General features: G+C 39.4%; 2 protein-coding genes across 2 annotated transcripts in view; one reads left to right on the top strand and one right to left on the bottom strand.

The window, feature by feature from the left end:
- Window positions 1-711: 711 nt before the first annotated feature.
- The window catches only part of TMEM253 (transmembrane protein 253), a 48,705-nt gene continuing 22,617 nt past the window's right edge, over window positions 712-26,799 (bottom strand). Inside the window, exons 10-12 of the mRNA XM_070044940.1 lie at window positions 20,489-20,675; window positions 5,817-5,890; window positions 712-3,576 (exon numbers count right to left, since the gene is read on the bottom strand). The gene's annotated coding sequence lies outside the window, so the exon portion shown is untranslated. The remainder of the gene's footprint in view (window positions 3,577-5,816; window positions 5,891-20,488; window positions 20,676-26,799) is intronic.
- On the top strand, window positions 9,370-10,385 carry OR5AU1 (olfactory receptor family 5 subfamily AU member 1). Its single transcript, XM_030844209.1, is given in 3 exon segments — window positions 9,370-9,603; window positions 9,605-10,215; window positions 10,217-10,385. Coding segments are annotated over 3 exon segments (933 nt in total). The 5' UTR covers window positions 9,370-9,450.

Genomic DNA, 26,799 nt, shown 5'->3' with positions numbered 1-26,799 from the left:
GAGAAGTCTAATATTTGAATTCTTATTCCCCCATAGGTAATGTATATTTTCTTTCTAGGTGCTTTCAAGATGTTTTCTTCATTCTTAGTTTACAAAAGTTTTGATTATGATGTTCTCTGTGTGGATTTCTTTGGGTTCATCTTGTTAGGAATTATTTGCTAGGCTTCTTGAATCTGTAGGTTTATGCCTGTCACCTAATTTGGGGGAAATTTAGCTTTTTTTTTTTAATTTAAAAATTCTCATTCTCTTTCTGTTCTCCTGGGACTCTGATCATACAAATGTTAGATCTTTTGTTATCGTCCCACAGGTACCTGAGGTTTTGGGGATTTTGAGGTTTTTCTTGTTTTCTTTAGCTGTTGTTGTTGGTGTTTTCTTTGTTTGTTTAGCGCCCAGAGGGGCGCTTTGTTACTGTCAGGCAGGAATGGAAGTCTAGACCCTCCACTCAGCTTCTGCAGGGACGGAGAATGGTGCCTTATTACTGCTGGATGGGTTGGAACTCTAGGTTCCTCATTTGGGACTGCTGACTGCAATTTTTGATATGGTGGTTTGTGGTAGTGTGAATATTGTCCAAAGATTTTCTATTCTCCTAGGCCACCCTTTGCCATTCCTTTGGCTAAAGAGAGGATTTGGGGAGGGCCTTTTTAAAAAATCTGTAATAATTTTTTTTTTTTTTTTTTTTTTTTTTTATGGTACGCGGGCCTCTCACTGTTGTGGCCTCTCCTGTTGTGGAGCACAGGCTCTGGACATGCAGGCTCAGTGGCCATGGCTTGCGGGCCCAGCCACTCCGCAGCATGTGGGATCTTCCCAGACCGGGGCACAAACCTGTGTCCCCTGCATCCACAGGCGGACTCTCAACCACTGCCCCACCAGGGAAGCCCCCAAAATATGTAATAATTTTTAAATCAGCTTGCAATTTCCAAAGACAAACTGCTGGGAATTTGAGTGGGACTGAATGTAATCTATAGATCAAAATGGAATGAATTTTTATAATTTTGAATCTTCCAATCTATGAAAATAATATAACTATTTATTTAGTCTTCTTTAGTTGTTTTAGTATTATGTAGTAGCTTTCATATACATCTTTCATTAGAATTCATTAATTTTGGATACCAGTAGAAATGCTATCATTTGATGTTTCATTTTCTAATGATCTTTTCTAATAATTTATTTTTTATGCATTAACTTTGTATTCAGGTCCTTGTAAAATTAACTTATTAATTCTGTAGATTCATTTTGGACTTTCTATGTATTCAATCATGTCTGTGAATAATAAAAGTTTTGTTTCTTCTTTTTCAATACCTCTTATTTCTTCTTCCTGCCTATTACACACTATTGAATACAAATTGTTCAGTTCAATATCAAAACAAAATTGTGATAGAGGACAACCCTGCTTCATTCCTGATCTCAGGGAGAAAACTTTTACTATTTATTGGATTTTAATAAAGCCAATAAATATGATGCTTGCTGTAAAGTTTTTGTATTTATCTTTTGTTAGATTAAGGATATTCTTTTTTATCACTAGTTTGCAAAGGTTTTTAAAAATCATGAGTGGATATGGAATTTTATCAAATGCTTACTCTCCATCAATTGTGACAATTATATATTTTATCCTTTATTTGGAATTAAAAAAAATTTATTGGGGTATAGTTGATTTACAATGTTGTGTTAGTTTCAGATGTACAGCAAAGTGAATCAGTTATATATATACATATATCCACTCTGTTTTTAGATTCTTTTCCCATATAGGCCCTTACATAGTATTGAGTAGAGTTCCCTGTGCTATACAGTAGGTCCTTATTAGTTATCTGTTTTATATATAGTAGTGTGTATATGTCAGTCCCAACCTCCCCGCCCTTACCCGCAGTAACCGTAAGTTTGTTTTCTACATCTGTGACTCTACTTTTGTTTTGTAAATAAGTTCATTTGTACCCTTTCTTTAGATTCTATCTTGAATGTTAAATCAACTTTGCATTCCTAGAATAAAATCAACTTGATGTAAGATTTACCTTTTTTATATATTGCTGTCTTTGCTTTAGTAATATTTTATTTAGGATTTTTGTATCTATGTTCAGGAGAGAAATTGACCTGTAGGTTCCTTTCTTACAGTGTTTTTCAAGTTTCGTGGTCAAGGTTATGCTGGCCTCTTCCAATGAAGTGAACAGAATTTCATCTTTTTCTATCCCCTGGAATTTTTTGTGTAATATAGATGTTATTTATTCTTTAAATATTTGGGAAATTTTACTGATAAGCCATCTGGGCCTAGACTTTTCTTTGTAGGGAATTTTTAAATTTTTATTTATTTATTTATTTTATTTATTTTTTTTGGCTGCATTCGGTCTTCATTGCTGTGCACAGGCTTTCTCTTGTTGCGGCGAGCGGGGGCTACTCTTCCTTGTGGTGCGCAGGCTTCTCACTGCAGTGGCTTCTCTTTTTGCAGAGCACGGGCTCTAGGGTATGTGGGCTTCAGTAGTTGTGGCATGCAAGCTCAGTAGTTGTGGCTCATGGGCTCTAGAGCGCAGGCTCAGTAGTTGTGGCACACAGGCTTAGTTGTTCCACAGCATGTGGGATCTTCCCGGACCAGGGCTCCAACCCATGTCCCCTGCATTGGCAGGCAGATTCTTAACTACTACGCCACCAGGGAAGTCCCGGGAATTTTCAATAATGGATAAAATTTTTATTAGCTTTAGAACTATTCTGATTATCAATTTCCTCTTTGTTTTGGTAAGTTATGTTCTTTAAGAATGTTTTTCGGACTTCCCTGGTGACGCAGTGGTTAAGAATCCACCTGACGGACTTCCCTGGTGGTGACAGCCAAGGTCTCTCAAATTTCTGACCAGCAGAAATCATGTGAAATACTGTTTATTGTTCTTTTAAGCTGCTAAATTTTAGGACAATTTGTTACACGGCAATAGATAAGTAATACAGACTTTGGTACATGGAATTGAGATGTTGAAAAGTTATAGTGTCTTTGACAGTACGGTGGGAGGAAGCTGAAAGAACTTTGAGGAAAGTATCAGTGAAAGTCTAAAAGGCTTTGAGGAGACTGTTAGGAAAATTCGGATAGCCTTTGAGAAGGCTGCCAATGGGACTTAAATAAACATGAGGATAGTGTTATTGGAAACTGGAGAAAAAAATTCTGTGTTATGCAGTGGCAGAGAGTTTAGCAACTCTGTTGTTACAGTAATGTAGGTGGTAGAAAATGTACCTAATGAAATGGGTGATCTGGGAATTCCCTGGTGGTCCAGTGCTTAGGAGTGCATGCTGTCACTGCCCGAGGGCCCAGGTTCAATCCCTGGTCAGGGAACTAAGATCTCGCAAGCTGCGTGCAGCCAATCAATCAATCGATCAATCAATCAATAAAGATGAAGCTGAGGGTGACAGTAAAATCTTTCATTAAGGCCTTAGGAAGATCCAAGGTGGTGCCTCAGAGAACAGTTCAGACAAATGATAGGACTTCCAGGAAGCTTCAGAGTGTAGGCCCTCAGCTGTCTCAGCAGAGGTTCAAGGTAGAGCGTTTTCTCAGAGATTTGTTAAGTTTTTAAGAATGTCATGGTGCAGAATCACCACCAGCTTGAACTGTAAGACAGTAGAAAATGAAGAGAAGCCTTTCAATCCCCAAACTCCTTCAGACAGGAAGCAAGCTAAGAAAACTACTCAGCTACAAACACAGGCTAGCTTTCATATAAAATGAAGGATAATTTAGTGGGCAGAGCTATAATCTCACAGTGGAGCCAAGAGCCACAGAGAATTATTCCTAGGATTTGAGTCCTAATCAAGGACTTGCCAACAAGTGTCTTACTGGATTTTAGAATTTTTGTGACTCAGTGACTCTTGGGTGCCCACCTTCCTCTACCCCCCCTTTTTTCTGTAGTGGTTTTCCTATACCTGTCCTGCCATTATGTTTTTTGTGTGTGTAGAAGCCAGATGTAACTTGTGTGTTTAGCTCACCAGTCTTATGACTGAGAGGAACTGTACTCAAGAAACTCTATGTAAGGAACCACATATGATGCACTTCATCCATACCTGTACCTGATTTAGATGATGTGATTGTGGACCTTGAGCTGATACTGTAATGGAACGTGACTTTCGGGATTCTTGGGAGGGGTGAGTATATTTTGAGTGTATATTCATGTGTAAGTTGGACATGAATCAGTGAGGGCCAGAGGGAGGACTACGATAGCCAGTCTTTGAGACGGCCCCAGTGATTCTCAGCTCCTGGTATTGATGCCCTTGTGTGGTCCACTCCCACAGTGCATGGGGCTGACCTGTGTAACCAGGAGGATACTGCAAAAATTACAGTACTGTGTCACTTCCAAAAGTATAAGAAAATGAATGTTTATTGAGATAATCTGTTGTGTGACAACAGATAACTAATCTAGTGACCAATTAATTTAAATATCATCATGAACTTATGGATTTAAGCATATTTGATAGACTTTGTTAAACTAAATATTATTGTTGGATATTTAAGGATAGCTACTAATAGAAATAGAGGAATCAGTAGAAGGGGAAAAACATACATTACAAAACAAAGAAAACTTAATCCAAAAGGAAACAGGAACAGGATCAGAGGGTGGGGGAGGGAAGCAAATTGGAAAAAGTGTGATAAATGGAAAACTCAAGGTGAGAAATGAAACAAATTCAATATACCTGAAAGCCCCAAAAGTTGAAAAGCAAAAAACCAATACCCCAAAATCTCACCTATATAAAAACAGATACTCTGACTAGTTAAAAGAGAATATTCTAGATATATGCTGTTTACAAAAGCCACACACACCTGAAACTTTGAGTGTTGGTTCCCCAAAGTGATTTTAATGTGAAACAAGCTAACAGACGCAAATAAAGGGCAAAAATTCCTTTACTGTAAGTAAAGGATGTGAGAAATCAACTGAATAAAGATACCTGCATGGAGAAGATACAGCAGCACTCTATCAAAGTGACAATCATCTCTGGCTTTCAGGGCTCCACAAAGGCTGCCTATGATACCATCCCATCCTTTGCAAAGTTGCCTTTCACAGGGTTTGCTTGATTTCTGCCTAGCCCATACCAGCTCTTCTGATAAAGCCCCCAAATATTTCTGAACGCTTGCTGTGTGTCAAGGTACATCTGAAATCAATTTTCCAGGCATATCATCAACCTAGAAGACCAAGATTTCAGGTCTGCCTGGGGAAATTCTGCAAACGTAATGGTGCAGAAAAGTTGGGACTAAAGGGTTAGCAGTAAAGAAATGAAAAAAGATATACCATGCTGAGTAATCAAAGTAAAACTGTAGTGACAGTATTAATTTCAGAAAAGTATGTTTCAGAGCCAAAATATTAGTGGGCATAAAGAAGGTCATTTTATAATGTAAGTGGGGAAATTTATCAAGAGGACATAACAATCTTAAATGTTTATGCACCTTATAATAAAACTTCAAAATACATAAAGCAAAACTGAAAAACAGCAAGGAGAAATCAACAAATTCACAATTACAGTTAGAGATTTCAATATATTCCCCTTTCAACTCTTGATAGAACAAGTAGGCAGAAAATGAGAAAGGATAGAGTAGACTTGAACAACACTATCAAGGAACATGACCTAACTGACAATGATAGACCATTTGACCTAACAACAGCAGAATATAATTCTTTTCAAGTGGTCATGGAACATTCATCAAAATACACCATATTCTGGGTGGGCCATAAACAAATCTCAATAAATTCAAAAGCATTCAAGGCATACAAAGTATGTTCTCTAATCACATGTTATTAAATTAGAAATCAATAACCGAAAGATCTCTAGAAAATCCCCGAGTATTTGTTAAGTAAATCACATACCTCTAATTTTATTATGATCTTGATGGGTATAGAGGTCCTCAGCTGTAATCTAGGTCCCAGTGTACATTGGGTAACTGGAATAAAAGAAAGAAAAACTGTAAAAACTTGGTTTTCCAGTGTAGAAGAAATACAGATAATAATTACACAAGAGTTCAGTTGAGGTAGAGAAGTCCTTTGGGGCTAATGACCAGTGTATTGTCAGGGATCTGGTGTGGAACCATTCCCTTCATTTCCAGTTTCCCAATCACCAGATTCCTCAAGGGTAGAGGAGCTAGTAGCTTTGCAAACACGTTAATGGATCTACATGGGGCCAGTTATTCTCACTTCCTCACCTGCCTGCTAAGCCCTCATTAATGAACACATCGTCCTCCCCAGCTGTGACCTGATGGGCCGTCCAGAGGAAAAGGTGGCTCTGGGGTGTCTCTTCCCAGTACAGGATAAGCTATGAGTGCTTCTCAGGGAGGGGGCTGCCTCTCTCCCCTCACCACGTGGGACGTTAATGTCAGTAGCAGGCTCTGATCCCCAGACCTCAGTCTATGAACCGAAAGAGTCTGGCTTTGTCTTTACTGTTTTTCTAATGAAGGCTTGTGTTCTGACCCCAGAGCAATAGCTCTGCCACCAAGTCACATGCTTTGTTGGAATTAAATGGTTTGCTTAAGGACATCTCAAGCAACCTTGAAGGAGGAAATTCGCTGGTGTTTGATTATCACCAGGTAATACTCAGATTTCTGGGAACTGTTAACTACTGACACATATTCTGGAAGGAAGAGAATGTCCAGGACAACCATCCTACCCCACAGGCTGATCTGATTTTCCAGGACATGGAGAATTCTAGCAACTTAGAAAGGATATTTATATGTGGCTCAGGGGAAGTTACCCCATGGTTTAGTGTTTCTTAAAGTATGGTTCAGCAACCACCTGTTTCAGATTCACCAGATTTGGGGGCCTGGCTATAGACTTACTGGCTCACATTTTCTGAGGTTGGGACCTGGAATCTGCACAGAAACAAGCTTCTCCAGTGAACCTTGGGCAGGGCACCTTAATGTTTAAGAACCATTGCTTCGGATCACTGCTGCTCAGAGATACTGGCTGCTCCCTCTGACTGCCGGCTCTCCGTTGTACTCCCACTCTGCTAGCCCAAGGAGGAGGGCAAAGAAGCAGGTAGAAATAAAATCCCTTGCTTACTTCTCCCTCCTCTACAGGCCCCAGGCACCTGCTCTCACTCCTAAACACTCCACTCCACAATCCGTTTCCATATGATAAGACCACTCAAAGTTTCTTCCTCGTTTTCACTCACAGGTACAAACTGCAGCCAACAGAAATAGTGGCTACTCCAGCATCCTTTGAAAGACTGTCAGAGATGTCAATTTCTCCACAATCTCTTGCTTGACTAACTCTCTATATTCTGAATAGTTTTGAATTTAGTGCAGGCTGGAGAAGAGAGATGAGAGAGGAAAGGGGAGAAGAATAGAAAGAGAGAGTAGATTTAAAGCAAGTAATAAATCAGAGGCTCTGATCAGCTACCCCTTGTATTAACCACCACCCTACCCTACCCTATTCCAACCCACCTCCCTGCCTGAGTGTTGGCCACATTCCTTCTCTTCTCTGCTTTTGTCCATTCTTTTAATCAGAGAGGTACTTGCAGACCCATTACCCACACTGAAACAGTCAACTGAGGAAGAAGACGTGAAGCTGCCTCTTAAGAAGTTCTGCTTCACTCTTAGCAACAATTCCTCAACTTCCTTGAAGTTCCTGTAAATAATTCCATCCTGGGATCTTTACAGTCAATTCTTTGAAGTCCTTGTAATTTGCCTTGAAGCTGAGTTGGCTTTTGACACCAATAGGGCCAATGACATTTGCAACCCAAATCTAGGGCTGTCCACATTTCTGCAATAATGGGGTTTATTATAAACTAGAAACTGTTGGGTTAAGAATGGCTGAATATTACATCTCAGTGACCAAATAAATCAGTTATGCTCCACGTGCTCTAAAAGAAGTTACCAAGGCTCCAATTTGGTATTCAAATTTGCCCTCGTATTTTGTGTCTTAACTTCATCAGGGCATGTTACCTCTTCGAGCATTACAATGCTTTCTTCTTGTCACCGTTCACCACTCACAGTGTTCTATCAAGAGCCATAGTGCCTTCATTACCTACTTGACAGGTAAATTTAGTCAGCCCTATGTCCAGAGTCTTCCGCTGCTCTGGCAGTTTGCTGATTCCGGAAAGTCTGTCAGTGGGATAAACTAGAATCTTTTGCCTGTTCATTACAGCTCTTTCCTCTCTGGAATCCTCCCAACATCTTTCACAGCTGTATTATTCATTTACTCTCCTCGAGGCAGAAGGAGGGGGCTCAATTTTGTCCCTTTCTATCCTACTCCAATCACATCTGCTGGTTTCAAAACCTTCACAACTGAAGATCCTCACCAAAGAGCACAGGGTACTTAACTGACTCCAGAGCCCAGAGGTAATTCAGGAACAGAGCAGCCAATGCAGCAGAAGAGAGTGTGGTGCTTAGGTGATGCATCATGGCTTTGTTCATTCTCTGAATAGAAAAGGCATTTTTACAAAGCCCTAGTCCTAGGGAGGGGCTGTTCCTTCCCTGCTGGCCCAACAGCCCTTGAGAACAAGGCGATTCTACTCACTGGAAACGATGGTGACTTCGTGAACGATGGGTGGCATTTTCCCTCTGGCTGATGCTCCCGAGTGCAAGGTCTCAGCCCGCTCTCTACAGCCCTACACCAGCCCCATCTCTCCACATCCCGACCCCCATCACCTTTAGAGCCCATAGCAGTGCCTGGCTTGGGCCAAGTTCTGAGAGGCAATTTTATAGCTGAGCCAATGAACCACCTTCAACTCCTCTAGAACACTCAGGATCCTCTGAAGGCCTGTGTAGTCACTCTTGCTTAGTACACGTGTCTCTGTCTATTTTGTTTGGTGGTAGGTTGCTTGCCAAATCTTGTCATTGTTTCATTTATTCATTTTATTGTTGTTTAGTTTTGTGTTAGATCTATCTCTCCAACAAGAATAATCAAAGCTAACATTCTTTCTCAATGTGCCAGGCTTTGTTCAAGTGCTTTACACGAATTAAGCCATTGAATTTTTACAACAAGCTTTTGAGATTAGTGCTATTATCCTTATTTTACTGAAAACTGAAAATCAGAGAGGTTAAGAAACACTCCCAAGTTTACACAGCTAGTTAGTAGTGAGGTTCCTGCTTGGAACCTTGGCAGTCTGACGCAGAGCCTGCGTACCTAAACACAAAATATACTGTCTCTAGAATATGAACTTCCTGAGGTCAGACACTCTTGAATTCCTGACTGGAAGGACACGGAGCTAAGCATATGGCAGACGGTCAATAAATACTTGGTAAGTAACTGTTTCATTATTTAGAATTTTTTAAGATCCTTAAGAGAGCAAACTGTGTATATTTCTTTTATATTTTCCGTTGCTGCTCAAGTCATGCTTCCTAACTAACCAACCAGCCAAGTAGTGGAGAACTTCTCTATGACAAAGTTCTATCAACAATCTTCAGAAGGCTGTCCTTAGGGCAGAACTAAACCAGTGAGAGCCCCTGGGTGTTTCACCTCATTTCTGGTGGTCCTCTCTTTCCACGTCGCAGAGCACTGGAGAAATATGGAAAGGGCAAACCTGAGCCGAGGGATTGAGTTTGAGCTCTTGGGCCTCACCAGTGACCCCTGGCTCCAGAGGCTGCTCTTCATGGTGTTCCTGGGCACGTACACTATCACGCTGCTGCGGAATCTGATCGTGTTCATTATGATCCACGTTGAGTGCCACCTTGCACACACCCGTGTACTCCCTTCTGAAGAGCCTCTCCTTCTTGGATTTCTGCTACTCCTCCACAGTTGTCCCCTAGACCCTGGTGAACTTCTTAGCCAAGAGGAAGGTGATCTCTTATCCCGGCTGCATGGCTCAGATGTCTTTCTATGCGGGTTTTGCCACCAGTGAGTGCTATCTCGTTGCCGCCATGGCCTACGACCGCTATGCGGCTATTTGTAACCCCCTGCTCTACTCAATTGCCACGTCTCCTGAGGTCTGTGCCTCTCTGATCGTGGGCTCCTACAGTGCAGGATTCCTCAGTTCTCTAATCCACATGAGCTGTATCTTTAGTCTGAAATTCTGTGGTGCTCACGTGGTCACTCACTTCTTCTGTGATGGACCGCCCATCCTGTCTCCGTCACGTGTGGACACTTCGCTGTGTGAAATCCTGCTCTTCATTTTTGCCGGTTTCAACCTTGTGAGCTGTACCCTCACCCTCTTGGTCTCCTACCTCTTCATTCTCATCACCATCCTGAGAAGGAACTCAGCCCAGGGCAGGTTCAAGGCCGTTTCCACCTGTGCTTCCCACTTCGCTGCTGTGTGCCTCTTCTATGGCACAACACTTCATGTACCTGCGCCCCAGGTCCAGCCACTCCCTGACCCAAGACCGCATGGTTGCTGTGATCTACACAGTGGTGATCCCAATGCTGAACCCCCTTATCTACTCTCTGAGAAACAAGGATGTGAAAGAAGCTTTAAGAAAGGTTTGGGGAAGGAAAATAATGGAATGATCTTCTCAGTTCATCACCATATATCTTTAGAAAACTGAGGGTACTTGATGTGGTGCCAACCTGAGTACAATCCCATGCTCACCCCTATTTATAGGGGCCACTCTCTGGTCTGCAGGTGCTTCTGCATCTACCTGCCACAGAAAGAATTGATGGTGTCATAGAGACTAAAAAGAAGCAAGGAGCGTCAGCTTGTTGCATAATTGGACCCACTGGCAATATTTAGTCATGCCTTTGTTCAGATGCTTCATTCACATTTCCATGTTTGTGAATATTTTAGTTTATTATTACAAACTGACATTTACATTCTTCATAATGAAATTCTTCCCTTGACTAACTTGAAGACCTTCACTTCCTGGGGAAATCCTCCCCATTCTTTATAATCTCTTCTTTGTAAAGGCTGACTCCTTGACTTAAATTTTGTTTGATTGACTAATTATTTGAATGATACTGTAACAACAATCTCAAAAGCTCAGATGACGTTCTATTATCTTTACTGACTTTTTTTCCTGGCCAAATAGCTACTTAGTCACTTCCAAACTGGATAAACTTGAGCAAGTTACTTAGCTTTTCTGAGCCACAGATATCTCATCTTTTAATTGGTGTGAGTTTTAAACTAAGCATTCAATTAGATATTGCAGGTAAATCATTCAGCACAAGATAGGCATTTGTGGACTTCCCTGGTGGTCCAGCAATTAAGACTCTGCACTTCCACTGCAGGGGGAACGGGTTTGGTCCCTGGTCGGGGAACTAAGATCCTGCATGCCACACGCCCCATCTTTTCCTTTCTATCAGCCCCTAAGTTCTCACAAAGTGAGAGAGAGGAGTACAAGTTCTGCCATTCACAAAGGTTTGTTGTCCCTGCTTGGTTCCTGGTAGTTTATAAGTTGTGATTGAATCAAATTAAATCTTTTTAAATAAGAAGAATCTTCTTTAAATAAGAAGAGGGAGCTCAATCAAACATAACATTCCTGGGCTCTCTGTGCTCATTGACACACTTGAGGAAAATAAATCAGGCACGCTTGGCTAGTCCCCTGACAAGGGGAGACCTGCCTCGGGCCGGTGCTGCCATGACTGGGTCAGCAAGGTCTGCCTAACTCTGGAGTTTAGTTTCCAAAGTCCATTTCCCACAGATGCAATCCATGAACTCTAATCTAGCCTTTAATGGTAATATGATTGATATTTTTCTCCCTGATTACATCTTATGCTTTTTCTACATTGTTCAGAATCACAAGGGAAAGAATGGTGCTATATATATTGACACACCCACACAAAGATCCTGACACTGAACTTGTTTCTGAATTTTAATGGAAATTTCACCTTTTATTGTAGAGTTTACTGTTAGCCTTCAATAATGAATGTTGATCATATTTAAGTATAGTGACTTTTTTTTAGTGCTAATTAGAGATTTTCTTAGTGGCAGTGTAGTCTACCTGATAAGGATGTGGGCTCTACAGAAACACAACCTTTCTTCAAATCCTGGCTCCATCATTTCCTATATGTGGGACATTATTTAACCTCTCTGAGTTCAAGTTTTCTCTTTTGTAAAATAGCAATAATAATGATTGTAGCAATACACTTGTTAGGAAAATTAAGTACATTAATGCAAACAAAGCACTTAGAACCGATGCCTGGCACATAGCAAGCACTTAAACATTAGCTGTTATTATTAGAAACGGCTGCTGACAATGCCTTATATCTCTTGATATAATCATGTGATCTTCCTCCTTTATTTTGTTCCCATGGTGAATTGAAGACATAGGTTTTCTAATGTTAAACTATTACTGTTTCCTGGAGTCCTACTTAGTCATGAAATGATTTTCTTTTAATAGACTGTTGGATTTGATTTGCAAAGATTTTATTTAGACTATTTGCATCTGCATTCAAAGATAAAGTTCATCTATTATCTTTTCATATTATCTTTATTATGTTTTAATATTAAGTGTAAGCTAGTCTTATAAAATGTATTTTAAGTTCTTCTTTTCCTATAGTGTGGAATAATTTAAATAAGATAGGAATATCTGTTCTTTAAAAATGATATATGCTCTGCTATAAAACCATCTGAGACTGGTGTGTTTTTAAAAGGTAGATCTTTAATTACTCTTCTAATTTTTTATATGATTATTGGTTTCACTTTAGGTTTTTTCCCTGCTTATTAAGTCAGTTTCATCATTTGTATTTTGCTCAAAAATTGTTTCCTTCTTCTATGTTTTCAAATTTATTGCCATGAGTTGCACGTAACATTCTCTTATAAATTTTGTATTTGTTCTTTAGGTCAGTAACATCTGCACTTACGCTTCTAAGTCTCTCCAGAGAGTTTGTTCCATTTTTTAGGACAATCCAAAAAAAGATCCTCTACCACAAAATAAGAGAAATGGATTAAGTGGTCTGTAAGGATCTTCTGGACTCTAATAGTCTATGAGATAAACATTTGAAGAAAGACAATGTTGAGGAAGGATTAAACACGTATACTGCCTAGATTCCAATCCCAGATCTGTCACTCACTAGCAATGTAAACTTGGGGAATTTCTCTTACCTCTCTCTGCTAAGTTTTTCTCATTTGGGAAATAGAAGTAACAATAAAGGCTATCTCATGTATAAAACTGTTGTGAAAATTAAATGACATAATACTTATACTTGTGGAATTTAAATGATGTAATATCTAAAACATTGTCTGACACATAGTAAACCTTTCCTAAGTCTGTATTAGCTACTTTTATTTCTTTTGTGTGTTTCTATGGTTATATTGCCTTATACATTCTTCATATATTTGTTTGTTTTATTTTCCTTAATAATCCTTAACAGAAGATTTTATCAACCTTTTAAAACATTCTGTTTTCTGGTTTTTCTTCTTATTTCTACAATGTATCAGCTTCCCATTTTATTAATGTCAGGTTTTTCTTTATTAATTCCTTCTTTCTGTTTTATTTTCATTTATTTTGTTTGTTTTTGTCATGTTATCGTTATTAAATACTGAAACTCCACAAAAGAATATTTTAAACATATTCATGTCTATCTACCATACAGTGATTAAAAATAAAATACAGGGCTTCCCTGGTGGCACAGTGGTTGAGAGTCCGCCTGACGATGCAGGGGACGCGGGTTTGTGCCCCGGTCCAGGAAGATCCCACATGCCGCAGAGCGGCTGGGCCCGTGAGCCATGGCCGCTGAGCCTGCGCGTCTGGAGCCTGTGCTCCGCAACGGGAGAGGCCACAACAGTGAGAGGCCCGTGTACCAAAAAAAAATAATAAAATAAAATAAAATAAAATGCAATCACTCACAATCCAGCTAAAGAGACAATATTACTGATTCACTAAGAACTATTCTTGTTTATCTTCTAGTGAAACCACTAGATTTCGGAGGGCTCTGGTCCTTTATGTCTCTGCACAGAAAGAATTCAAAGCAAAGTGATAGATAAGAAGTGATTTATTAGAATAGGACGCTTGTGAAGCTTACAAGCAGACAGGTGAGCATTGCGCTGCCCTGACTACTTAGTGGGTTACATTTTTATAATCAAAGGAAAAGTGGGGAGGGGGAAAATACCACCTTCTTCCTCATTCTTGAGTAGATGTCACACTTCCATCATCATCTCCTCCTCCAGTTGGGCAGGGGAGATTTCCTGTCCCTACATGGTCAAGCCAGGACTGTCATGGCATTATGGAAAAATTATTTCAGGTCTCAGTACAGTAAGGGTCTTTCACTTTGAAATGTCACCTTTCCGTAAATTATTGTTTTCTATGTGTGCAGAGAGCATGTCCTAGGAGTCATTAACTTACCGAGCTCACTGGGCAGGATGTGGGTCTCATGCCACCATTGTTTTATAATTTGGGGGCATGTCTCATGCTTCTGTTGCATGGATTTGTTGCTAAGCCAGCCTGCTTGATTTTGTGGTTAAGCAAACCTGCTTTCTTGAGTGATCATTAACTTACACGGGAGATCCATACTTTTTCTTTATTTACAATTCCCTAGTGGGATTAACTATTTAATCACCTACTTTGTCCCTTAACTCTGTGCCTATCACTAGGGGGTGCTTATTCATAAGTTACATCTTTTTTTTTTTAGTTTTTTGTATGCTGAAAACTAATCTTTTATTGGTTAAATGTGTGGCAAGTACCTTCACCTAGTTATGTCTTCTAAATATGTTATTTATTTTTACTTTCTTTATGATGTGTTGATTAATAGAAGGTCTTAATTTTAATATGAGCAGATTTAGCAATACTTTCTTTTCTGGTTTGAATTTTTTTAATGTGTATCTTAAGAATCTTTCCCAAATGTAAAATCATAAAGATATTCTCTATGTTTTCTTCTAAATGTTTTTAAAAGTTTTGCCTTCACATTTGTTTTGCTGTTAGGTTGGGATTAAATTTCTTTTTTTTCAAAATCGATACCCAATTGTCCCAGACCATTTCTTGCATAGGCACTCAATACCTCATGGATCTGCAATGCCAGTTCTGTCTAAATCAAATTCCACATATGCATGAGTCCTTTTCTTGGTTCTCTATTCTGTTTTATTGGTCCATTTGTATTTCTCTGCACTGATACCACACTGTCTTAATTACTTTATCTTTACAATAAATCTGTATCTTGTGAGCACATATTCCTCCTCCCCCCATTTTCTATATTTTCTTTTTGTCTTTATCTTTCAACAGGTTTATTATGATGTGTCTGTTTTTGAATCTCTTTGCATTTATCCTAGTTGGAATTCATTAAGTTTCTTGGGTGTGTAGATTAGTATTTTCATCAAATTCGAGAATGTTTAATCCATTATTTCGTTGTACATTTTTTCTTCTCCATTCTCTCACTCCTCTTCTGTTTGTACTCCAAGTGTGCATATGCTGGTGCCCTTAAGTATGCCTCACATTTTCTGAGTCTCTGTTTATTTTTCTTTATTTTTTTTCTCTCTGTTCTTTGGATTACAAAATCTCTATCAATCTGTCTTCAAATCACTGATTCTTCTGCTAATTTAAAGATACCATTGGGCTTCTCTAGTAAATTTTTCAGTTTGGTTATTTTACTTTCAACTTCAGAATTTCCATTTGGTTCTTTTTTGTAATTTCTATCTATTTATATCCTCTACTTGATGAGAAATTGTCATCATATAACCCTTAACTTCTTTAATCATGACTTTCTTTGGTTCTTTGAATATATCTATAATAGCTGCTGCTAAGTCTTTGGTTGTTAAGCCCATTTTCTGGGCCTGCTCATAGGCAGTTTCTGTTGCCTCCCCCTCCCCAATCCCACCCTCGGCCCCCCACGTATGAGTCACAATTTCCTTTTCTTTATATTTCTCATAATTTTGTTGTTGTTGCTGAAAACTGGATGTTTGAGATGATAAAGCAATTCTGGATACTAATGTCATCCTCCCCATCCAAGGCTTGTTGTTGTTTGTTTAGTGACTTGGCTGGATTATTTTGAGGATGTCTATTTCCTCCACAGCATATAGCCTCTGATGTCACACCCTGAAGAGCGCAGGCTTAGGAATACGGATAATCATCTTGGGTGTTTTTAGCAGGGCTCTTTTTGACTGTTTCCCTGATCTCTCTGTTCAGCTGTCTGCCTCTATATCATACCCAGCTCATAGGCTTACATTAATTGGTGGCTGATTGCTTTATTGTTTTTGACAATGCCCTAGGGCATAAATTCTTCCAGTCAATTAAATTCAGGCCTCTTCCTACAGGTGGTTTTGAGGCCAGTCTCTGGGTTTGTTCTGAGGACTCTTTATAGCTGTCTCTTTCCGTGATTCTGGTAAACTAGCTGGCCTACAGTTTACTTTGTCCCTTTCATGGAGCTTCCAGCCACCTCTTAATGGCTTACAATTTAAATCTCCATTGTTTTTGACCCTCAGCCTTGAAATTCCTCACATTATTTTTGATGCTATTGTGAATGGGATCACTTTCTTTTTCACATAATTCATTGTTAGTGTATGGAAATGCTACTTATTTTTGCATGTTAATTTTGCATCCTGGGTTTCCCTGGTGGCGCAGTGGTTAAGAATTCGCCTGTCAATGCAGGGGACACGGGTTGAAGCCCTGGTCTGGGAAGATCCCACATGCTGCAGAGCAACTAAGCCTGTGTGCCACAACTACTGAGCCCGTGTGCCGCAACTACCAAAGCCCGTGTGCCTAGAGCCTGTGCTCCGCAACAAGAGAAGCCACCGCAACGAGAAGCCCACACACCGCAACGAAGAGCAGCCCCGGCTTGCCACAACTAGAGAAAGCCCATGCGCAGCAACAAAGACCCAAAGCAGCCAAAAATAAATAAAAATAAAATAAATTTATAAAAAAAATTTTTTGCATCCTGCACCTTTACTGAATTTATTGATTAGATCTAACAGTTTTGTTTTGTTTTTTTTTTTGGTGGAGTCCTTAGGATTTTCTATATATAAAATCATGTCATCTGCAAATAGGGACAATTTTACTTCTTGCTTTCTAGTTCTGATACTTTTTATTTCTTTCTCTTGCTTGATTGCTCTGGCCAGGACTTCCAGTACTATGTTGAATAGGAGTGGTAAGAGTGGGCACACCCTTGTCTTGTTCCTGACCTAAGAGGAAAAGTTTTCAACATTTCACCATTGAGTATGATGTTAGCTGTGGACCTGCCATATATTGCCACCATGCTCTTTTTTCAATTAAAGTCAGTTCACTTGGGGAGAGTGCCACAGCCCTTAAGAACCACCCCTGCCACTGAGAAAAATCTCAGCCACTGCTTCAGGACTTGGGTGGAGATAGTTGCCTGCTTTTCTTGGAATGATTCCCCTGCTTTATTAGCAGGCCACAGGGTAGAGCAGTAATCTCTGGTCTTCTTGACTTGCCTCTCTTGCTGTGGAACTCCACCATAACACTACCCTATGAACACACTGGGTGAGGCTAATTGGGGTCCCAGTATTCTCATCCTGCCATGCCTCAGGTAGAGCCTCTGCTCAATGAGTGGGAACCAGGTGTAAGAAGGGAGACTTTGATATCTTGGCACACTTATCTCAGATTTAACCTCTGCAACATGGAATTTGGAGAGATGAGAAATGCTGGCGGCATGTCCCTCCCAGTGAGATACGATAGCCATTGGCTGGGATCTGGGGGAAGATGGTACCTGTCTTACTGGCCAAACCTGCTTGGAATGGACAAAACCTGCTTGGTGTGGAGAAAAGGGAACCCTCTTGCACTGTTGGTGGGAATGTAAATTGATACAGCCACTATGGAGAACAGTATGGAGGTTCCTTAAAAACCTAAAAATAGAATAACTATATGACCCAGCAATCCCACTACTGGGCATTTACCCAGAGAAAACTGTAGTTCAAAAAGACACATGCATAACACTGATGAACATAGACACAAAAATCCTCAACAAAATACTAGCAAACAGAATCCAACAGCACATTAAAAGGATCATACACCATGATCAAGTGGGGTTTATCCCAGGAATGCAAGGATTCTTCAATATACACAAATCAATCAATGTGACACACCATATTAATAAATTGAAGGAGAAAAACCATATGATCATCTCAAGAGATGCAGAAAAAGCTTTTGACAAAATTCAACACCTATTTATGATAAAAACCCTCCAGAAAGTAGGCATAGAGGGAACTAACCTCAGCATAATAAAGGCCATATATGACAAACCCACAGCCAACATCGTCCTCAATGGTGAAAAACTGAAACCATTTCCACTAAGATCAGGAACAAGACAAGGTTGCCCACTCCCACTGCTGTTATTCAACATTGTATTGGAAGTTTTAGCCACAGCAGTCAGAGAAGAAAAAGAAATAAAAGAAATCCAAATTGGAAAAGAAGAAGTAAATTTGTCACTGTTTGCAGATGACATGATACTATACATAGAGAATCCTAAAGCCTCTACCAGAAAACTACTAGAGCTAATCAATGAATTTGGTAAAGTAGCAGGTTACAAAATTAATGCACAGAAATCTCTTGCATTCTGATACACTAATGATGAAAAATCTGAAAGAGAAATTATGGAAACACTCCCATTTACCACTGCAACAAAAAGAATAAAATACCTAGGAATAAACCTACCTTAGGAGACAAAAGACCTGTATGCAGAAAACTATAAGACACTGATGAAAAAAATTAAAGATGGTACAAACAGATGGAGAGATATACCATGTTCTTGGATTGGAAGAATCAACATTGTGAAAATGACTCTACTACCTAAAGCAATCTCTACAAATTCAATGCAATCCCTATCAAACTACCAATGGCATTTTTCACAGAACCAGAACAAAAAATTTCACAACTTGTATGGAAACATAAAAGACCCCGAATAGCCAAAGCAATCTTGAGAAAGAAAAATGGAGCTGGAGGAATCAGGCTCCCTGACTTCAGACCATACTACAAAGCTACAGTAATCAAGACAGTCTGGTACTGGCACAAAAACAGAAATATAGATCAATGGTACAGGATAGAATGCCCAGAGATAAACCCACACACATATGGTCACCTAATTTACTACAAAGGAGGCAAGAACATACAATGGAGAAAAGACAGTCTCTTCAGTAAGTGGTGCTGGGAAAACTGGACAGCTACATGTAAAAGAATGAAATTAGAACACTACCTAACACCATACACAAAAATAAACTCAAAATGGATTAAAGACCTAAATGTAAGGCCAGACACTATCAAACTCTTAGAGGAAAACATAGGCAGAACACTCTATGTTCACATAAATCACAGCAAGATCCTTTTTGATCTACCTCCTACAGAAATGGAAATAAACACAAAAATAAACAAATGGGACCTAATGAAACTTAAAAGCTTTTGCACAGCAAAGGAAACCATAAACAAGACGAAAAGACAACCCTCAGAACAGGAGAAAATATTTGCAAATGAAGCAACTGACAAAGGATTAATCTCCAAAATTTACAAGCAGCTCAATATCAAAAAAACAAACAACCCAATCCAAAAATGGGCAGAAGAGCTAAATAGACATTTTCCCAAAGAAGATATACAGATTATCAACAAACACATGAAAGAATGTTCAACATCATTAATCATTAGAGAAATGCAAATCAAAACTACAATGATGTATCACCTCACACCAGTCAGAATGGCCATCATCAAAAAATCTAGAAACAATAAATGCTGGAGAGGGTGTAGAGAAGAGGGAACCCTCTTGCACTGTTGGTGGGAATGTAAATTGATACAGCCACTATGGAGAACAGTATGGAGGTTCCTTAAAAAACTAAAAATAGAACTACCATATGACCCAGCAATCCCACTACTGGGCATATACCCTGAGAGAACCATAATTCAAAAAGAGACATGTACCACAATGTTCATTGCAACACTATTTACAATCGCCAGGACATGGAAGCAACCTACGTGTCCATCAACAGATGAATGGGTAAAGAAGATGTGGCACATATATACAATGGAATATTATTCAGCCATAAAAAGAAGCGAAATTGAGTTACTTGTAGTGAGGTGGATGGACATAGAGTCTGTCATACAGAGTGAAGTAAGTCAGAAAGAGAAAAACAAATACCGTATGCTAACACATAAATATGGAATCTAAAAAAAACAGAAGAAATGGTTATGAAGAACCTAGGGTCAGGACGGGAATAAAGACGCAGACCTACTAGAGAACGGACTTGAGGACATGGGGAGGGGGAAGGGTAAGCTGGGACAAAGTGAGAGAGTGGCATGGACCTATATATACTACCAAATGTAAAAGAGATAGCTAGTGGGAAGCAGCTGCATAGCACTGGGAGATCAGCTCGGTGCTTTGTGACCACCTAGAGGGGTGGGATAGGGAGTGTGGGAGGGAGACGCAAGAGAGAAGAGATATGGGGATATATGTATATGTATAGCTGATTCACTTTGTTATAAAGCAGAAACTAACACACCATTGTAAAGCAATTATACTCCAGTAAAGATGTTTAAAAAAATGTATTACAAGAAAAATAAGTCTGTTTAAGTAGGTTTTACAGGCACATGATTAAAAGCATTAAAAATGTATTACAAGAAAAATAAGTCAGGTTCTGTGTTAGTTACCTAACACTGTGTTAATGAATTACCGTGAACTTAGAAGCTTAAAACAACACACATTTATTATATCATTTTCTGTGTGTCAGGAATATGAGCATGGCTCACCTGAGTCCTGGGTGTGGCTCATCTGAGGCTCCTCTGGGAAAGGATACCAAGCTAACGTCACTGTTGCAGGATTTGTTCCTTGTGCTTGTGGGTTACTAGCCAGAGGTATCCTCAGTTCCTTGGCATATGACCTCTCCGAATGGCTGTTTACTTCATAAAATCCAGCAAGTGTGAGGTTCAGTAGAGTCTGCTAGCAAGATGGAAATTACAGTCCTATTTAACATAATCACAGAAGTGACATTCATCGCTTTTGTTGTATTCTATTATCTAGAAACAAGTTGCAGATCCTGTCCACACTCGAAGGGGAACGGATTACACATGGGCATGAATGTTAGGAGGCAGAGATGATTTGGGACCATTTTAGAACCTGTCAGTCACTGCCTCCCATTCCAGATCCCCAGTCCCTATCTTCAGGGGGCAGCTCCTGTTACCTATTCCTTGTGAACTCATCCAGATATTCTATGCACCTGTGTGAAGTCACCCCCGCCCCCTCCAAAAAACAATAAAAAATTATAATGTTGTATTCACAGTGCTCAGCACCCAGATTTTTTCATTTAACAATGTATGTCTTGAAATCTAGTTCATATTAGTACCTACAGATCTGCTTCGTTCTTTTTTATAACTGCATACTCTTCCATTGTTTGGATATCCTATCATTTATTTAACCAATTCCCTCTTTCATGGATATTTAGGTAGTTTCAAATCTTTTGCTATTACAAACAATGCTGCAGGATACAAATTCCTGACCAAATAGTATATGCATTTAATATTTTGAGTTATTGCTAAACGGCCTTCCTGAAGAGTTGAACCAATTTACACACCTATCAGCGATGAATTACAGCACCTATTTTCATTCACAGTTTATGTTCTAGAAATACTGATCTATTTTATATTTTCCCATGCTTTCTCAAGCCTTTTTTCTTTGCCTCACACTGTACTTTTTCTTTGCTTGTAACGTTTTCCTTCTGTTCGCTTTCTTTGAAAACTCCTACACATTCTTCAAGTTCTCTGCTCGCATGTTACCTTTCCATGAAACAGCACTTTGCCAAGGATCCTATATACTTAATGACCTTGTGCATGGCTCTATTAAGGTATGCAATTATCTTTATTTACAATATTATAATTATAATAGATAATTCCTCTCCTCCTCCACTAGAGGTCAGGGACAATTCCTTTTTTTGTTTTTTCCCCTAGTACACAGCACCACACCTAGCTTACAATAACCACCCAAGTATTCGTTGAGTTAATTAAGATGAACGTGAATCCACAATGTATTCCAGATCCTTCCCCAGGGATTATTGCATCGATGACACTAAATCAGCCTCCTTTAAGTTGTACAATTTGGGGGTTAAAAATATCTCTGGGCCAACCCCTCCTTTCAATAACAATGCAATAACCTCCTCCAATAACTACAGGAACTTGTAAAGAACCAGAGAACACCAGCAACTGGCAAATAAGCTCAGGTCACTGGCTTTTTCCTCTAAAATCAACTGTGGAGAAAATGTAAAGTAAGAGGGAAGCATAGAATCCAGGAATGAACCACCATAATCACTACCTCTGTGAGAAACCCTTAGGGAAACTAAAAAGTCTGTCTTGAATTAGAGTGTGTGGGAAGGGGGGGAAGAAGATGGGTACTGAGGAGAGAAAGAGAGACTGGGGGCTACACTATGGTGGAGGGTAGCAGTGAGAAGGTAGGTGAAGAAAAGCTTCTTAAAGTTCTGCTCTTTCCTTCTGCAGAGTTGCTTTGAGACAGTCACTGCCTGCCCCTTCATGGTAAAACTAGTGGCAGCATCCTAGACCACTGGGGATGGTATCCATGGGGGTTGTTTCCATGCACGGCATGTCATGATTTTATCTGCTGTGTTCTCTTATCCACCCTACCAATGCTGCACACCAGTTTACCTCCAAATTCCCTGCCCGTATTCCTTCAAATTATTTCTTTTTCTGCTTAAATCAGTGGTTAGTTTCTGTTTCTTGTAACTATTAATCCTGACCATCAGTGGAAACAAGCCTGGAGGAAGGGAAAGGGTTAGAGGTTATTATAATAAACCAGATGAAAAATAAATAAATAAATAAACCAGATGAGAGGCAATGATGGTGTGGGCAAGAATGTTGGCGGTATAAGAGGTTATTGGATTGGAGATATATTTTGGACATTAAGTAGACCAGACTTTCTAAAGGATTGGATGAGGAAGGGGAGGAAAATAAAGTAATCAGGGATGACTCTGAGGTTTTTGTCCAGCGGAACTGTGTGAATGGTAGTGCCATTAATTGAAATGGGAAAGATTGAGGGAGAAGAGAAGATTTTTTTTTAAGGTAGGAATTAGAAGTCCTGTTCTGGTCATGTTATACTTGAGATCCCTATTAGGCATCCAAATGGAGATAATATATGAGTCTAGGATTCAGGACAGAGTCATGTCTGGAGATAATAAACTGATGGGATCAGCAGCATATAGAGAGTATTTAAAGTCATGGGACTGAATGAGATCATTAGGGAAACAGAGTAGATAAAGAAGAGGACCAAGAAATGAAGCCTGAGGCAACTGATCTTTAGAGATTGGGAAGAGGAGGATCCAGTAAAGGAAATTAAGAAGCAGCCAATGAAGTACAAAGAAACTAGGAGAATGTGGAGTCTCTGATGTCAGATGAAAGCATTGTTTCAAAACTAAGGAGGGGTTAGTGTGTCCCATGTTGCTGAGAGTTCAATAAGATGAGAACAGAAAATTTAATATGAAATTTGAAAATATGGAAGTAACTGGTGAACTTGGCAAAAGCATTTTCAGTACAGTCGTGCAGAGGAAAGCCTAGGATTTACTTCTTTTTTCCCTCCTCCAATTTTCTACTTCTATTTGCCTGGAACATAGATAAAATGTCTGGAGTACAGTAGCCATACTGGGTCATGAGGTAATATTGAGGCTGGAAGTTTTACGCTAAGGATGGCAGAGCAGGAAGACAGAGGAGCTTGGGTCCCTAGGGACAATAAGAACCCATAATATCTACCTCTGAGCTTCCTTTATATAAAAGAAAACAAACCCTGCCTTATATATACTACTCTATTCTGGATTTTGTGTTATATGTGACTAAACGTAATTCACACTGACATTGACATAGGAGAGCAGAGAAAATAGGCAGTGTCATGGTAGAAACAAATTTTTTTTTTCTCCAAAGATGGGAGATACTGTAACCTATCTGTAGGCTATAGAGGAAGAAATTGATGGCGCAGGAGAGAGGGTATAACTAGAAGAGCAGAGCCCATGAGTAAGGAAAAGGGATTGGAGTCTTGTACACAAATGAGGGGATTGGCCTTAGATGGTAGTGAGAATAGTTCATCCATTGTAACAGGAAAGAAGGCAGACAGGTATAGGCCCAGGTAGTTCGGTAGCTTGGTGAAGAAGACGAAGTAGTTTTTAGTTAGATTTTCCTATTTTCTCAGTAAAATATGAAATGAGTCATAAACTTAATTCTAGTTCATCTCTAAAATGTGGATAATTAGGTGCAAGAACTCTAGAGCAGGGACTCCTGGATGTGAACTTAATTTTCCTGTGCTTTATTTTCCTTAACTATTACTATTACTATTTTCCTTAACTATTTTCCGTAAAACAAGGATAATAATGCCTGCTTTTTAGGGATGTTGTGAGGATTAAGTGAGTTAAAACACTAGAAGTGCTTAAGACAGGGTCAAGCATAGAGTAAGCGTGACAAAGGCACATGTAAATATTATCATTAGAAATAAAGGTATTGGGGGCTTCCCTGGTGGTGCAGTGGTTAAGAATCCATCTGCCAATGCAGGGGACATGGGTCTGATCCCTGGTCAGGGAAGATCCCACATGCCACGGAGCAACTAAGCCCGTGCACCACAACTACTGAGCCTGTGCTCTAGAGCCCATGAGCCACAACTACTGAGCCTACGTGCCACAACTACTGAAGCCCGCGCGCCTAGAGCCCATGCTCCACAAGAGAAGCCACCACAATGAGAAGCACGTGCACCACAATGAAAAGTAGCCCCCGCTCCCTGCAACTGGAGAAAGCCTGCACACAGCAACAAAGACCCAACGCAGCCAAAAATAAATAAATTTAAAAAAGAAAGAAAATAATAATTATTATTATTATAAATGCTACATGACTGCTCATAACTGCTATTTTCTCAGGCCCCTTCTGAAGGCTTTTTCATGAACACAAACCACACTTGCAACCCATATGTCTTGCAACCCAGTTGGCAGCTGTAGTCAGAGATCACAGATTTGGTCAATAGTTTTCTAATTCCTTCCTGAGTTCTTTTTTAATTCCCTGACACTGTTTGTTACAATCTATTGCAAAAGGAACTTCTAGTCTGTACCTCTTAATATGATTCTGTTGCATCTTTATTCTCTTTTCTTTGCTTGCCTTTCTCTTTTTGAAAGGTATTTCTCCCCTGCAATAACAACATCTTTGACTCAGCTGTAAAAGAGATTTTTTTCCTTTCTAAGCAAATGCTTACTTGTCTCTCTGAATGTTCTCTTCCACCATAATTTTAGTGGTTTCCAGATTCTTTGGTGTTATTTACCTTTAAAACTCTATCAGTTTTTCCCCAACTAAAGGTTTCATTTAACAAGTAAAATGAGTTTTGGTCTCAATATAAGGAAAACTTTTTTTTCCGCTTCAAGTTGATGTAACTTTCATTTTTCAGTTTGATTGGGAAATGGCATATTTATTTTATTTTTTTAATTGAGGTAAGTTTCATATGTACAACATTATAATTCTATTTCTGAATACACAACAGTGTGCCTTCCACCAAAAGTCTAGTTTCTATCCATCACCATACAGTTGACCCCATTTACTTATTTCACCCTCCCTCTCAACCCCCTTCCCAACTAGTAACCACCAATCCGTTCTCTGTGTCTATGTGGGGTTTTTTGAGGTTTTTGGTTTGTTTGTTTGTTTGTTTGGGTTTGTTTGGCCATGCCATGTGGCATGTGGGATCTTAGTTCCTGGACCAGGGATTGAACCCTCACCACTTACAGTGGAAGGGTGGAGTCTTAACCACTAGACTGCCAGGGAAGTCCCCTTGTTTTGTTTTGTTTGTTCACTTATTTATTTTTTATGTTCCACATGAGTGAAATCATACAATAGTTGTCTTTCTCCATCTGACTTATTTCACTTAGCATAATACCCTCAAGGTCCATCCATGTTGTCGCAGATGGCAAGATACCATCTTTATGGCTGAATGGTATATATATACCACATCTTTATCCATTCATCTTTTGATAAGAACATAGGTTGTTTCCATATCTTGGCTACTGTAAATATGCTGCAATGAACATAGAGGTACGTATATCTTTTCAAATTAGTGTTTTTGTTTTCTTTGAATACCCAGAAGTGGAACACCTGAATCGTATAGCAGATCTATTCTTAATTTTTTGAGGAATCTCTATACTATTTTCCACAGTGGCTGCACCAATTTACATTCCCACCAACAGTGTATGGGGTTCCCTTTGCTCCACATCCTCTCCAACACTTGTTATTGCTTGTCTTTTTGATAATAGCCATTCTGACAGGTGTGAGGTGATATCTCATTGTGGTTTTGATTTGTATTTCCCTAATAATCAGTGATGTTGAACTTATTTTCATTTGCCTGTTGGCCATCTGTATGTCTTCTTTGGAAAATGTCTATTCATAGCCTCCGCCCATTTCTCAATCAGGTTTTTTTGTTTTTGTTGAGTTGCATGTGTTCTTTATATACTTTGAGTATTAACCCATTATCAGATATATGATTTGCAAAAGTCTTCTCCCATTCAGTAGGCTGTCTTTGTTTTGTTGATGATATCCTTTGCTAGGCAGATGTTTTTAGTTTGATGTTGTCCCATTTGTTTATTCTATTATTATTAGTTTTTGGCCGCGCCACGCTGCTTGTGGGATCTTAGTTCCCTGACGAGGGATCGAACCTGGGTCCTTGGCAGTGAAAGCATGGAGTGCTAACCACTGGACCACCAGGGAATTCCTACTCATTTGTTTATTTTTGACTTTGTTCCCCTTGCCTAAGAAAACATATCCAAAAAGATTACTAAGACCAATGTTAAAGAGCATATTGCCTATGTTTTCTTCTAGGAGTTTTATGATTTCAGGTCTTACATTCAAGTTGTTAATCCATTTTGAGTTAATTTTTGTGTATGGTGTAAGATGGTGGTCCAGTTTCATTCTTTTTCATGTGACTGTGCAGTTTTCCCAACACCTTATTGAAGATACTTTCTGTTCCCCCATTGTATGTTCTTGACTCCTTTGTCATAAATTAGTTGTTCATACATGTTTGGGTTTTTGTCTGGGCTCCCAGTTCT

Source organism: Globicephala melas, chromosome 2, assembly GCF_963455315.2.
Source record: "Globicephala melas chromosome 2, mGloMel1.2, whole genome shotgun sequence".
NCBI lineage: Eukaryota > Metazoa > Chordata > Mammalia > Artiodactyla > Delphinidae > Globicephala > Globicephala melas.
The sequence above is the reverse complement of the archived record's forward strand: the minus strand, read 5'-3'. Positions and strand labels throughout refer to the sequence as shown.